The sequence below is a fragment of the Rhinatrema bivittatum genome, chromosome 3 (genome assembly GCF_901001135.1).
Source record: "Rhinatrema bivittatum chromosome 3, aRhiBiv1.1, whole genome shotgun sequence".
Classification (NCBI taxonomy): Eukaryota; Metazoa; Chordata; class Amphibia; order Gymnophiona; family Rhinatrematidae; genus Rhinatrema; species Rhinatrema bivittatum.
Window position 1 is genome coordinate 572,007,552 of NC_042617.1, and position 14,057 is coordinate 572,021,608.

The 14,057-nt window shown below is 47.2% G+C and overlaps 1 protein-coding gene across 1 annotated transcript in view; it reads right to left on the bottom strand.

Moving 5' to 3' along the window:
• The window catches only part of SYNE1 (spectrin repeat containing nuclear envelope protein 1), a 966,955-nt gene that overhangs the window by 271,363 nt on the left and 681,535 nt on the right, over positions 1-14,057 (bottom strand). Inside the window, 1 exon segment of the mRNA XM_029596918.1 lies at positions 929-1,123. Coding sequence (XP_029452778.1) covers positions 929-1,123 — 195 coding nt within the window.

The following is a 14,057-nucleotide window of genomic DNA, read 5'->3' on the forward strand; positions in this document are numbered from 1 at the left end:
TACACAGCTAAGGCAGTGTGCATGCAAATCTATCTCATGCATACTCAGGGATATCCTAAAATCCTGACCCATTTGTAGCCTTTTAGGATTGGAGAGAAATCAGATTCGCACTGAGTGACTAGGATATGCTGCCACTTTAAACAAGAGAGTATAATGTTACTATTACTACCTCTGAATTTTAGAGGTCGGGCATAATAAATCAATTGTATGATAATGCTGCTGTGGTGATAATTATATAAATTAGATTCAGATTTCCATATTCTTCAACACGTGCAAAAATATATTTACTGTAATCACATTTCTTGTTTTCTTTTTACTGTTTTTCCCACAAGTTATGAAGCATCTCAGAAGTGCAATAAATATGATGTAAATACATGAAAGCATCTCTTTTCAAATAATCTTGAAAGAATTCATGCAAGCTAATATTTTTATTTATTTTATTTATTTAAGGGTTTCTTATATACCGAGGCACGTTTGCAAAACATCACCTCGGTTCACATTGTACTAAAGCTATAAAATAATTTCTCTCCATATTCTTATTTAAATTTGCAATGCATGCCAGCGCAGATGCTTAAATTCAATAAACGAGGCTTTTTCAAATGTTTTCCCTTTTCAGATCTGCACTGTAATCTCAGCAGCCTACGGGGTCCTCTGCAGATTTCATCCCGTTTTGTGTCTCTGAAGGGCCTTAAAAGCGTGCTGTCTGTACCCTGCTTCAATCGCAGGCCAGGTCCCTGCAGAATCAGTGTGGGAATCCTGAGTGGCTGATCAATAACTAAAGAGTATTTTCTTGAACCAGCGACGGCCTGCCTGATCAGCCTGGTAAAGCAAGGCAGGCAATAAGCCTGCTAGCAGAGACCTTACACTGCCCAGTGCTGAAACTGAAGCCGAGCTGCAGCCATGAAAGAGGAGTAAAGCCGTTCCTTACCATGACCACGGAGGGATGGGCGCAGGGCGTTGGGAGGAGCTCGGGGTCCAGCTCCTCCAGTCCTTCCGAGAGCCCCTCCACTTCCGTCACCGTCAGCAGCATGGTGGCGTGCTTGGCTTTCATCGTCAGCATCTTGCACTTGCAAGTCAGGGAGGCGATCTGCTCCTGGTAGCCCTTGATTCGCTGCGCTAATTCCTGGGGAAACATTTCGGGTCAGGGAGCAGGGTAGAAAGGCACCGGCAGTACCAGTGGCAAATCCATCTTCCCCCCGGGGCGAGCGGGCTGGCCCCACCCCTCTGCGCAGCCAGCCAATGAGATCGCAGCTGTCTGCCCCCTCATCAGCAGCAGCAGAGGGAATTGCAGGGCAGGATGTTGACTGTGAAAGAGGAGGCAAGGCTTGCAGCCCAGGGCACAGCAAAACCACAAAGCAAAAAGGAGCTGCTGCTGCTGCTGCTGCTGCAAGCAGCCAGGCAGGAAAGAGAGCTGGGAGGAACCGCGCTAACAAAAAGGTGACGGGACAGATCATCCGCTTTATTTATTCATGCAAGCCATTTGTATTCTGCATTTCCCACTACTATCTCAAAGAAGACACAAAATAATTATAATTCTACCAGAGAGCCCGCCGGCAGAATGGTACAATTGCATATTTTATCCTCAAAACAGAAGGGGAGGGGGGGGAGGAAGGAGGCATAGAAACTCGCCAGCCGGCTCCTGCCAGGAGAATGAGGTCATGTGATGACTGAAACAATAAAAAAAAAAATGCAATGCTCAGCTCCCGCCAGACCCAACACAATGAGTGCAGCAAGTGGCAGAACATAATAGACTATTAATGAGAAACCAATGGCTGTCATTTCCTGCTGCAGGCTGTCTACCTTGAGAAAGGAAAACAAAATCTGTTTCTTTAACTAAGAGCTTTCAATGTAAACATTCATTTAAAAAAAAAAAAAAAAAGAACAGTAATGTGCACTGTGAGACCAACTTTCAAATCTTTGCGGAGCAGCTCAGAAAGCACAGAAAATGCATAATATTGCCACTCATTTTGTAAACATATGTGTGTATGTTTTACACATGAAATAACTGTGACACTTTATGACAGGGGCAGATTACAGGAAAATATTGTCCCTGGGGGATTTTTTTCAAAACTGGCCCATGGGGTTTTTCTGATGCTTTCATGCACTGTCCCTGCAGCACATGTATCAACAGTTGCCAAAGCACATTAAGTCAACCCTGAAACTCAGCAGACTGGCGCCAAAATATCTCCAAAATAAACACGATCTTTCCTAAATAACTAAGACCCTGAACACATTCTAGAGACCACGGGTGAGCAGAGTTGCAGACCCCCTTCCATCCAATCAAATTGGTTGGGCCCCCTCTTCTAGAGATATATTCTGGATTCTTGGTCTGGCTCTTAAACCAGTTGCAAGTAATGACACTGCAGGCCATGGTCAGTCACACACAAACACGCTCAGTCACAAACAGATTTTTTTTAAGATTGCAGAAACTTTAATGGCACATGCACACTAACAACCACAAAGACACACACTCTTTCTCAGACACACACACACTAAAAGAGTGTGTGTGGGGGTGTCTGTGTCAGAGACAGATACCCCCCCCACACACACACACTCACAGACAAAGGTGTGTGTCTCACTCTCTATGACACAGAAACACAAACATTCTTTCTGACATGCTACTGTTGTACTGCTGCTTATGTGCTCACACACAGCTCGATCCAGTATCGTCCGCTCGAGGATTGCCCGTCTGTAACGTGCTCGTAGCGCACAATTCGGGCGCGCAAGGCAGTTCGGCGATACAGTGTCCAGTTTCACGCGTCCGTATCGCTTCTGAAAACAGACGCATAACCCTTTCCGCACCCGGCATGTAAATGAACGAAAAAGCTGTATAATGAAGGAATTAGCTATTCCCCTGCGATACTGTAACGGGCGCTGATATTATCTCCTCCGTAACCCGCTGTTCTGCCGCGGCCTTAACCTGCTAGTTTACCGCCTCCCCCTAGTAGGAGTTAGTGTAGTGTAGTGTAGGGTAAAAACATTGCTTACCCGCCCTGGTCCCGTCCGGTCTCCTGCAGCCCCGTCCGGACCGGACGGGGCTGCAGGAGACCGGACGGGACCAGGGCAAAAAAAAAACAAACGAAAAAGTAGCAAGGCTCGGGCCTGCTATGGTAAGTGTAAAAAGTGTAAAAACAAAAAACCTGTGTGTTATATAAAAAAATAAAACAATTTTAAATACCTGTCGGAGGGCCGTGGGTCCAGGCGGCCGGTGGGGCGGCGGGCAGCCATCAGCGGCATCCGGTAGTCCCTTCTCCCTTCCTCCCTCCCTCCCCTGCCTGGATGAGCGCCAAAATCGCACGGGCGGGTCGGCAGCGGGGGGGGGGGCGGCAGCAGGATCCGGGAGCGGCGGGTAGGCAGCAGCGGGGTCCGGGGCAGCGGCAGCGGGGGGGGGGGGGGGGGGGGGGGGGGGGGGGGGGGGGGGCGGCAGCAGGATCCGGGAGCGGCGGGTAGGCAGCAGCGGGGTCCGGGGGTGGCAGCGAGATCCGGGGAGCCAGCAGCGGCAGCATGTTCGATCGCGCAGGCAGGTAGGTGGCAAAGTAAAGATGGCCGCCTGCACGGGAAAATCGTGCAATTGGCCGCTGAAGACGTGACGTCACGACGTTTGGCGTCACGGGGTGTGACGTCACGTCTTCAGCGGCCAATTGCACGATTTTCCCGTGCAGGCGGCCATCTTTACTTTGCCACCTACCTGCCTGCGCGATCGAACATGCTGCCGCTGCTGGCTCCCCGGATCTCGCTGCCACCCCCGGCCCCCGCTGCTGCCTCCCCGCCGCTCCCAGATCCTGCTGCCGCCCCCCCGCTGCCGCCCCCCCCCCCCCCGCTGCCGCTGCCCCGGACCCCCCGGACCCCGCTGCTGCCTACCCGCCGCTCCCGGATCCTGCTGCCGCCCCCCCCGCTGCCGACCCGCCCGTGCGATTTTGGCGCTCATCCAGGCAGGGGAGGGAGGGAGGAAGGGAGAAGGGACTACCGGATGCCGCTGATGGCTGCCCACCGGCCGCCTGGACCCACGGCCCTCCGACAGGTATTTAAAATTGTTTTATTTTTTTATATAACACACAGGTTTTTTGTTTTTTACACTTTTTAAACTTTTTTACACTTCCTGGTGCCTGTCATTTCAAATGTCATTTGAAATGACAGGTACCAGCGCACCCAGGTTACTGTATAGGCGCTGTTACAGCGCCTATACAGTAAAATGGGTTGCGCGGGCATAACCCTTCCCTAACGCTTCACAGCCGCGGCATGCATTTGCATGCGATTAGAGGAGAGTATCGGGGAGTTAGTGAAGAGAACTGTGCGTGCGGGGAGGAAGGGTGCGCCTGACACTACCTCACTGTTTTTACCGCGGCCTTACTGGATCAAGCCGACAGTGAGCACCCCCAGCCCAGCACTGCTGCATCATGCTGTAAAGTTCTCGCTTGCTGCCAGCCCTTCCCCATTCTGCAGCAGCCCCCCTCCCTTTCCCAAGCTCAATCTCTAGGAGACTCACTGGTTCCAGGGAAAGCTGCTTCTCTCAGACCTCAGTGCAGTCACCTCAGACAGAAGTCTCTTCGGCACTTCCTCCTGGCTCACCCCCTTCCGACCTGGGCCTGAGCTTGGCCTCCATTCTCTGCAACCCTCCCACCACTCTAGCGCATTCCCAATGACTGCAGGCTACCCAGTCTGCTGCTTTTATGGTTCCCCAGGCTCTGCTCTGCCTACTGACTCCAGGGGAGAGGGGACAAGAATAGAAGTGACCCCCTACTGTTCCCTGGGTTTATAAAAACAGAAAATTAAGCTTTGGTCAAGACTGGGGAGAGCCACCAACCCAAAGCAGTACAGCTTCATATGAAATCCTGCTTTTTTCTTGTCGAGCCCGGGCTGGTGCAAGGGTATTAGGTGTCAAAGGTAAAACTTACAGCCTTGCACACACTCCTGCTCCCACCCTTTCCACAAATAAATTAAATTATGCATTTATAGTAACAGAATTTACATGAAAAAGAATATTCAGTGTTCTGAGGTAAAAATATCACTTATAATATGTATATTATTTACATGCGCTATTGTGGTACCAACCGGAAAACTCTGCAAAAAAGACACCTGCAGTCTTATGGTGTTGAGTCTATTGTAAAGCATGTCGGCCCTCAGAAAGCTTTAGGTAAACTTAATTACAATATATTAAACCTCCCATATGAAAAGTGCACTAACTGCCAGCACTCAAACAGTAACAACACTACCTATGAAAAGGCAACACTTCAAATATTACACCAGGCCCTAAAACACCAATACACAGAACAAGCCAAGCTGAAACTACATGCTAGCAAAATACCTCATCTCAGTCACACATGCAAAACACAGATGGACCCTCACCAAATACAGAATAAAGAGACAAAGTATAACTAGAAACATGCAGACAAAATCTGAAATATAAACCATAACAAGCATAGCTCTCTGCTTCAACGGCAAGGGAGAAAGACTGATACTTCACGCATATCCAGCATAGCTCTCTGCCTCAACGGCAGGGGAGAAAGTCTGATACTTCATGCATATCCAGCATAGCTCTCTGCTTCAACGGCAGGGGAGAAAGACTGATACTTCACTTTCAATGCATATCCAGCATAACTCTCTGCTTCAATGGCTGGGGGAATGAAGACAACAACCAAGGAATGAATTACATAGTCCAGGTAAACAAATAAGCATGGGTGTAGCTTGCTTATTGCGGCGGTTACTACCCCTAACTAATTAAGCTAGATATTTGACTTAGATGCAGTTCCAACACTGCTCTCTACATTAATAGTGGGGGTGGAAGGGAAATAGAACCAAAAGGTTACTAAGAGCCAAGAGTAACAGATAAGTATGAGAAAAAAAAAGTGTGAAACTTGCTGGGCAGACTGGATGGGCCGTTTGGTCTTCTTCTGCCGTCATTTCTATGTTTCTATGTAAGATAGACTCGTATGCAGTGCAACAATGTAAAAACAGAAACATCACCATTCCTCATTAAACATCAAACAATAAAATCAAGATATATGAATCATCAATCATAATAGTAAAACCATAATTATAAAAAGAATAAATATTCAAAACAGCTGATGAAAAGAATACACAATAATTATTTTTTTTTATTATTCCCAAATACCCTTAAAAGCAGAATATAAACCATAAGAACATAAGAAATTGCCATGCTGGGTCAGACCAAGGGTCTATCAAGCCCAGCATCCTGTTTCCAACAGAGGCCAAACCAGGCCACAAGAACCTGGCAATTACCCAAACACTAAGAAGATCCCATGCTACTCATGCAATTAATAGCAGTGGCTATTCCCTAATAAACTTGATTAATAGTCGTTAATGGACTTCTCCTCCAATAATTTATCCAAACCTTTTTTGAACCCAGCTACACTAACTGCACTAACCACATCCTCTGGCAACAAATTCCAGAGCTTTATTGTGCGTTGAGTGAAAAATAATTTTCTCTGATTATTCTTAAATGTGCTACTTGCTAACTTCATGGAATGCCCTCTAGTCCTTCTATTATTCGAAATTGTAAATAACCAAGTCACATCTACTCATTCAAGACCTCTTATGATCTTAAAGACCTCTATCATATCCCCCTCCAGCCGTCTCTTCTCCAACCTAACCTCTTCAGCCTTTCCTCATAGGGGAGCTGTTCCATCCCCTTTATCATTTTGGTTGCCCTTCTCTGTACCTTCTCCATCGCAACTATATCTTTTTTGAGATGCGGCGACCAGAATTGTACACAATATTCAAGGTGTGGTCTCACCATGGAGCGATATAGAGGCATTATGACATTTTCCGTTTTATTATCTATTCCCTTCCTAATAATTCCTAACATTCTGTTTGCTTTTTTTGACTGCTGCAGCACACTGAGCTGACGATTTTAAAGTATTATCCACTATGATGCCTAGATCTTTTTCCTGGGTGGTAGCTCCTAATATGGAATCTAACATTGTGTAACTACAGCAAGGGTTATTTTTCCCTATATGCAACACCTTGCACTTGTCCACATTAAATTTCATCTGCCATTTGGATGCCCAATCTTCCAGTCTTGCAAGTTCCTCCTGTAATGTATCACAGTCCGTTTGTGATTTAACTTCCCTGAATAATTTTGTATCATCCACAAATTTGATAACCTCACTCGTCGTATTCCTTTCCAGTTCATTTATATATATATTGAAAAGCACCAGTCCAAGTACAGATCCCTGAGGCACTCCACTGTTTACCCTTTTCCACTGAGAAAATTGACCATTTAATCCTACTCTCTGTTTCCTGTCTTTTAACCAGTTTGTAATCCATGAAAGGACATCGCCTCCTATCCTATGACTTTTTAGTTTTCATAGAAGCTTCTCATGAGGGACTTTGTCAAATGCCTTCTGAAAATCCAAATACACTACATCTACTGGTTCACCTTTATCCACATGTTTATTAACCCCTTCAAAAAAATGAAGCAGATTTGTTAGGCAAGACTTCCCTTGGGCAAATCCATGTTGACTGTGTTCCATTAGACCATGTCTTTCTATATGCTCTACGATTTTGATCTTGAGAATAGTTTCCACTATTTTTCCCAGCACTGAAGTCAGGCTCACTGGTCTATAGTTACCTGAATCGCCCCTGGAGCCTTTTTTAAATATTTGGGTTACATTGGCCACCCTCCAGTCTTCAGGTACAATGGATGATTTTAATGATAGGTTACAAATTTTAACTAATAGATCAGAAATTTCATTTTTGAGTTCCTTCAGTTCCTTCAGTACCCTAGGATGCATACCATCCGGTCCATTTCCTAGCTCTTTGACCGCCTCCAGGGAGCCAGAGTGTTCACGAAGTTGGATCTCTGGGGGTCCAACAATCATTTGAATAAAGCAAGTTAATGAACGGATGATGGCATTCAACCTGCAGGATGGCCATTATGAATATCTGGTGATGTCCTTTGGCCTATGTAATGCCCCCATAGTATTTCAAAATATGATGAATGAAATCTTCAGGAATCTATTGTACATCTGTGTCATGGTTTACCTTGATGACATTCTCATCTTCTCAAAGAATCTCATGTCTCTCTGCCAAGAAAGTCATCAAGTCCTCCAGCGAGTATGAGCAAATAAACTATATGCTAAACTGGAGAAGTGAGCCTTCGAGAAAGAGAGCCTACCTTTCCTGGGGTATATAGTTCCCAGCAACGGCTTCTATATGGATTCAGAGAAGGTTAGGTGAATCCAGGATTGGGCACAACCTTCTGGCCTCCACGCATTGTAGAGGTTTTTGAGGTTCATGAAACTCTATCGGCACATCATCCTCAATTATTCCTGGATTGTGACCCAATTCTCAGCACTCACCAGAAAGGCAGCCAATATCAAGGTTTGCCTCCTGAAGCGGTCACAGCTTTCCTAGAACTGAAAAAGGCCTTCATCCAGAAACCGTGCCGCCACCATCCAGACCCTGCACATCCATTTGTCCTAGAAGTTGATGCCTCCTCATTGGGCGTAGGTGCCATGCTGTACCAACATTCCAGTACTGGGGTTCTCTGTCTCTGATCCTTCTTCTCCCAAAAGTTCTCTTCTGCTGAGTGGAATTATGGAACTGGAGACAGGGAATTACTAGCCATCAAGATGGCACTTGAGGAATGGCAACAATGGTTGGAAGGTATGCAACATTGGATTAAGATATATACCGACCGCAAGAACTTGGAACAACTTCCACCATGCCCAATGTCTAATTGCCCACCAAGCCTAATAGTCCCTATTCTTTGCGCGTTTTGACTTTTTGGTGAGGTACCAGCCTGTGGCCAAGAATGCCCAGGCAGATGCCCTCTCTCAATCCTTTGAGGCAGAAGACATACCTGATCCCCCGGCACATAATCAATACAGCCAACATTCTCTTGGCCTCAGGCCCCAGGAAAGTTGGTCGTTCCACGCCGACTCTGATAGAATGTATTGGAATGGTCCCGTGATTCCCATTTCGCAGGTCATCCTGGGTGGGCCCAGACTCTTGTGCTGCTCCAGCAGTATTACTGGTAGCACCAGATGCAGAGAGATGTCAGGGCCAACATGGACTCCTGTCCTACCTATGCACAGCAAAAACCACTGGTGGGATGACCTTGTGGGCTATTACAGTGATTGCCAGCCCCCAATGAATCCTGGACACATCTGTCCACTGACTTTATGGTGGACCTTCCCCTCTCTAATGGCTGCAGCACTATTTGGGTCGTTATCAACCAATTCTTTAAATTGGCTCACTTTGTTCATCTCCTGGGCCTTCCCTCAGCACCTTAACTGGCCCGGCTGTTTACTGCCCACATTTTTCGCCTGCATGGCTGGCCCAAGCATATTGTCTCGAATTGAGGTGCCCAGTTTACTGTCAAATACTGGCACTTACTTTGCCAGAAATTCAAAATGACATTGGATTATACTACTGCCTATGACCCTCAAGCCAAAGGCTAGTCGCAGTGAAGAAATCAGACTCTGAACGCTTTCCTAAGGGCTTGGACCTTGGCTTCATCTTCGTTCAGATTCCTGGCTTAACTTCGGACCTCCTTTGACCTCGATGGATTGCTGTCCGCCCTGACCTCAGCTTGTTCTCATCTCCACTGTCTGCTGCCTGTCCCGACCTCTGCTTGGACTGACCTTGTCTTCTTCTTGCTGGCCTACTACTTCTGCAATGGATTCTCCCCGCACAGAGGCCCGCGTCTAAGTCCAGCCAGCCCCAGCATCCAAGGGCTCAACCTGAGGGGAACAAGGGCTGGTATTGGTAAAGTTCCTCTTGGGCCCCTGCTTCAGCCAGCTATGCCTGCCGATGGTGAGGACCTGTAGGGCTCCTCCCTGTGGGTAACAACAACCTCAACTTGGTCCAAGAGTCCATTCCTGCAACAAAAACTGCAGCGCATTTGTGCTAGATATTTGTATCCCTTTATTGCTGCTTCTGAGAAGTAAGTCTGCAGATCTCAAATTTTAGGGCTTATAGGACAGGGTGAGGGGTCTGGGTCAACTGGGGGCTTGCAGGATGAAGAACCAGAGGGATCTGAAAGACCTCACTAAGGAATGTGCCTTGCGTGGGCATGTTTTGAAATTCTCTGATATACACATAAAAGCAGACAAGGTTCTATGGAAAAGACACAGGCGCTAGCTATGCTTAAGTAACCTCTTAAAATTAGCATACTTATGCACGGTTGGTGCATTTTAAAAATTCCAATGTATCCTTGCTTACACACCGATATGTGCAGGTATGAGCGCACGTGCGCTTGTTTTAAAATCAAACTCTCTGTGTACAGCTCAGGTTAATTATACATATTACAATTATTAGGTGTAAAAAATATATGCCCTTACGTTTATAAAATGGATAAAGAAAGTATACATTTTCCAGTATGACAAATATACATGCATACTAAAACATACTTTATGGACAGGAATACACTGCTCCTGCAGACCTGGATTTGTCAGTAGACATCCATTATGCCTGCACCTTAGGGCGGCAGGCTGGCTACGATTTGGTGCCTTTCATCTCCACTGAATTTTATCAGCAGAGAACAGCTCTCTGCTACTCTGTTACAGAGCCTTACAGGAGGTGAGAGGGGGATGAAAGCATCCAAAGTACCTAGGAGCAGCAAAATTCTAAATCCATCCCTGGGCTCTTGCCACACATTTTATAAAATGCTAGCATTAATCTCGGCAGGTCCACTTACGAGCACATTTGGTGACTTACACAAAATATTGAAAACTGGGATCTAAAAGGGGCTTCACTGAAATGGCTCCATGAACCTGTAAAAGAGATGAAACCACTGGTGCAAATAGAGGAGAATACTCTACTGTTTTGTTTGTCTTCTGATGATTAACTTTCATAAGAACATAAGAACATAAGAAAATGCCATACTGGGTCAGACCAAGGGTCCATCAAGCCCAGCATCCTGTTTCCAACAGTGGCCAATCCAGGCCATAAGAACCTGGCAAGTACCCAAAAACTAAGACCATTCCATGTAACCATTGCTAATGGCAGTGGCTATTCTCTAAGTGAACTTAATAGCAGGTAATGGACTTCTCCTCCAAGAACTTATCCAATCCTTTTTTAAACACAGCTATACTAACTGCACTAACCACATTCGCTGGCAACAAATTCCAGAGTTTAATTGTGCGTTGAGTAAAAAAGAACTTTCTCCGATTAGTTTTAAATGTGCCCCATGCTAACTTCATGGAGTGCCCCCTAGTCTTTCTACTATCCGAAAGAGTAAATAACCGATTCACATCTACCCGTTCTAGACCTCTCATGATTTTAAACACCTCTATCATATCCCCCCTCAGTCGTCTCTTCTCCAAGCTGAAAAGTCCTAACCTCTTTAGACTTTCCTCATAGGGGAGTTGTTCCATTCCCCTTATCATTTTGGTAGCCCTTCTCTGTACCTTCTCCATCGCAATTATATCTTTTTTGAGATGCGGAGACCAGAATTGTACACAGTATTCAAGGTGCGGTCTCACCATGGAGCGATACAGAGGCATTATGACATTTTCCACCCAGAACTAATGAATCCTGCTTTCTGGAATGCTCATTGCCTGTTGTGTTCCGCGCTCGTGGAAGGCACGAGCGTGGCCCCCTACCATGCCCGCGACGGCGACCCGCTGCGGAAACTCTGGGGGAAACCCCTAACCCGATGCCCATCACTTCGGCGCGGGCTCCCACCCTGGCCGTCGGGTGGGGAGCTGTCCCTGCTCCTCCCTCGCGGCGTTCTGCTGCATTTTCCTCCGCGGAGGAAATCCAAGATGGCCGCCACCATTTTTAGGCACGAGGCCGCGCCTCCTCATTAGCTTTAAAGGGACATGAGCCCTTTAAGCAGGTTCAGCTGTTCCCTATGAGCCAGAGCAGAGGAAGTATAAAAGGAAACTTCCTCTGCTCATTCCTCGACTTGGCAACGTTCCTCATATGTCAGGTCTGCTTGGTTCGGTGAGTCTTCCTGTGCTTTGGATCCTCGTTCCTGTCTTGTCTTGGAGTTCCTGGTTCCTGACTTCGGATCGGCTAGCGGTAATTCCTGGTATTGACTTCGGATCAGCTAGCAGTGATTCCTGGTATTGATTCCGGATTGGCAAGCGGTGATTCTCTGGTGTGTGACTTCGGACTGGCAAGTGGTGATCCCTCGGTGTGTGACCTCGGACTGGTAAGCGACGACCCTCTGGCACTTGACCTCGGACTCCTTCTTGACCATCATCTCCAAGGGCCCGCCTAAGTCCCAGCAGCCCGGGTCCCTACAGGCTCCTCCCGGGGGGACCACGGGCTTCCAGGGGTGAAGCTCCAGTCAGCCCTTGCACCAAACTTCTTGACCTCTCAAAGGTCCGTCTAAGTCCCAGCGGTCTGGGTCCCTACGGGCTCCTCCTGGGAGGACCGCGGACTTCCAGTGGCGAAGACACACTTCCTTTCTTCAACCCCACGACTCTTCGTCTGCCTTCACATTCGCCTCTGTCTCCTGTGCCGAGGGTCAGCTGGTCACGTCTTCTGTTTCTGCCTCACCACCCAACGGGAGAACCTACGGACCATCATCCTAAGGTATTCCATCCTCCTGTCGGCCCAAGGGTTCACAAGCCTGAGCATAACATTGCCTTTGCATGCACAGGCCTATGTGGACCAGCAAAAAAAAATACCCTTGTCCAACTGCTCTTGAAATCTTTTGAAAATTGGATCAGATGAAAACTGATATTGGCAGTGTGATGGGTGTGTGTGTATTCCTGGGATAAGCAAATCCTCCCAAATATACCCCGTCATGATCCTTGTAGACTCCTCTGACATGCTCTGAAAATTGATGGAGGATCAGACGTAAAGTGAAAAAGTTATGGCCTATAATTTTGGGGTCGATTTTAAAAGGCGCATGTGCGTGGGGTTCCTGGTGAACGCACCAGGACGCACTGATTTTATAACGTGCGTGCGTCGGCGAACACACGTTATAAAATACATTTCCACCAGCGCATGTGTGGTGGGTGGCCTGCTCCGCATGCAGGGGGGGGGCGCATTTTAGAATAATACGCACGGCGACGCGAGTACGGCTTCCCCAGTTCCCTCCCAGTCCGCTCCAATAAAGGAGTAGACTGGGAGGGAACTTCCTTACTCCTAACCCTATCCTTCTTCCCCCTTTCCCTTTACTCCCCAACCCCTAAACTAACCCTACCTATTCCCAGACCCCGCCCACCTGACACCGGCCCTTTTAGCGGGCCCAGCACTCGGTGCGCGTATCGAGGGTTAATGTGTGTGACTGGGCCTGTTCTAAAAGGTGCACAGCACACGCAAGGCCCAGCCACGCGCGTAACCCCCCCCCCCGATTTATACGGGCGCAGGCCTTTTAAAATTTGGATGCATGTGTTTCATGAAATAAGTGGGTGCAAGAAATTTCCTATCAGAACCTTTATGTCCTCCTGACAGGTCCTAAAAAATTCGATGTGGATCAGTTGATGGAAAACAAAAAGTTATTCGGTGGCATAATTACGTGCGAATATTCATGAAATATGTGGATCTGCCAGAAGCTGCCCCATCATGGTCCTTCTGCATCCCCTGACATGTCGTGAATATTTGGGTCTTAATTTTCAAATCCATTTACACAACTAAAACTGTGTTTTGATTGTGTAAATGACAGAATAATCACCCGGCGGCTGGTATCCATTTCCACACATATTTTTTTCACATAGGGGATTACACATTCTGGGGGAGGAGGGCAGAGATGGAGTGGAACTGGAACTCACGCGCGCACCTTTTTGATTTTAAAGAAAGTTAACCCATGCGAGGCGCACCCTCCAAAAAGCAGGGATAGCCTTGTGCGGTTTATTCTGTGCATGAACTAGGCCAGTTATCCACAAGTTCTGAAAACTAACTTCTGTGCAGAAGCATGTGCATCCGTACCCGCTCCCACGCAGTCAGAAACACGTGCATGAATGCCTCGCAGAGCTCCGCGGACATCCACTGATTTTCAAAGCAGGCTTACACGTGACTTACTTCGGACCTACATGGGCTGTTATAACATTAGCCTCATGTGGTATTCCTATTCTTACCAAATTGTGCTTGTTATGAAGATACATTGTATCCTCAGATAAATGAACTAGCTGGTG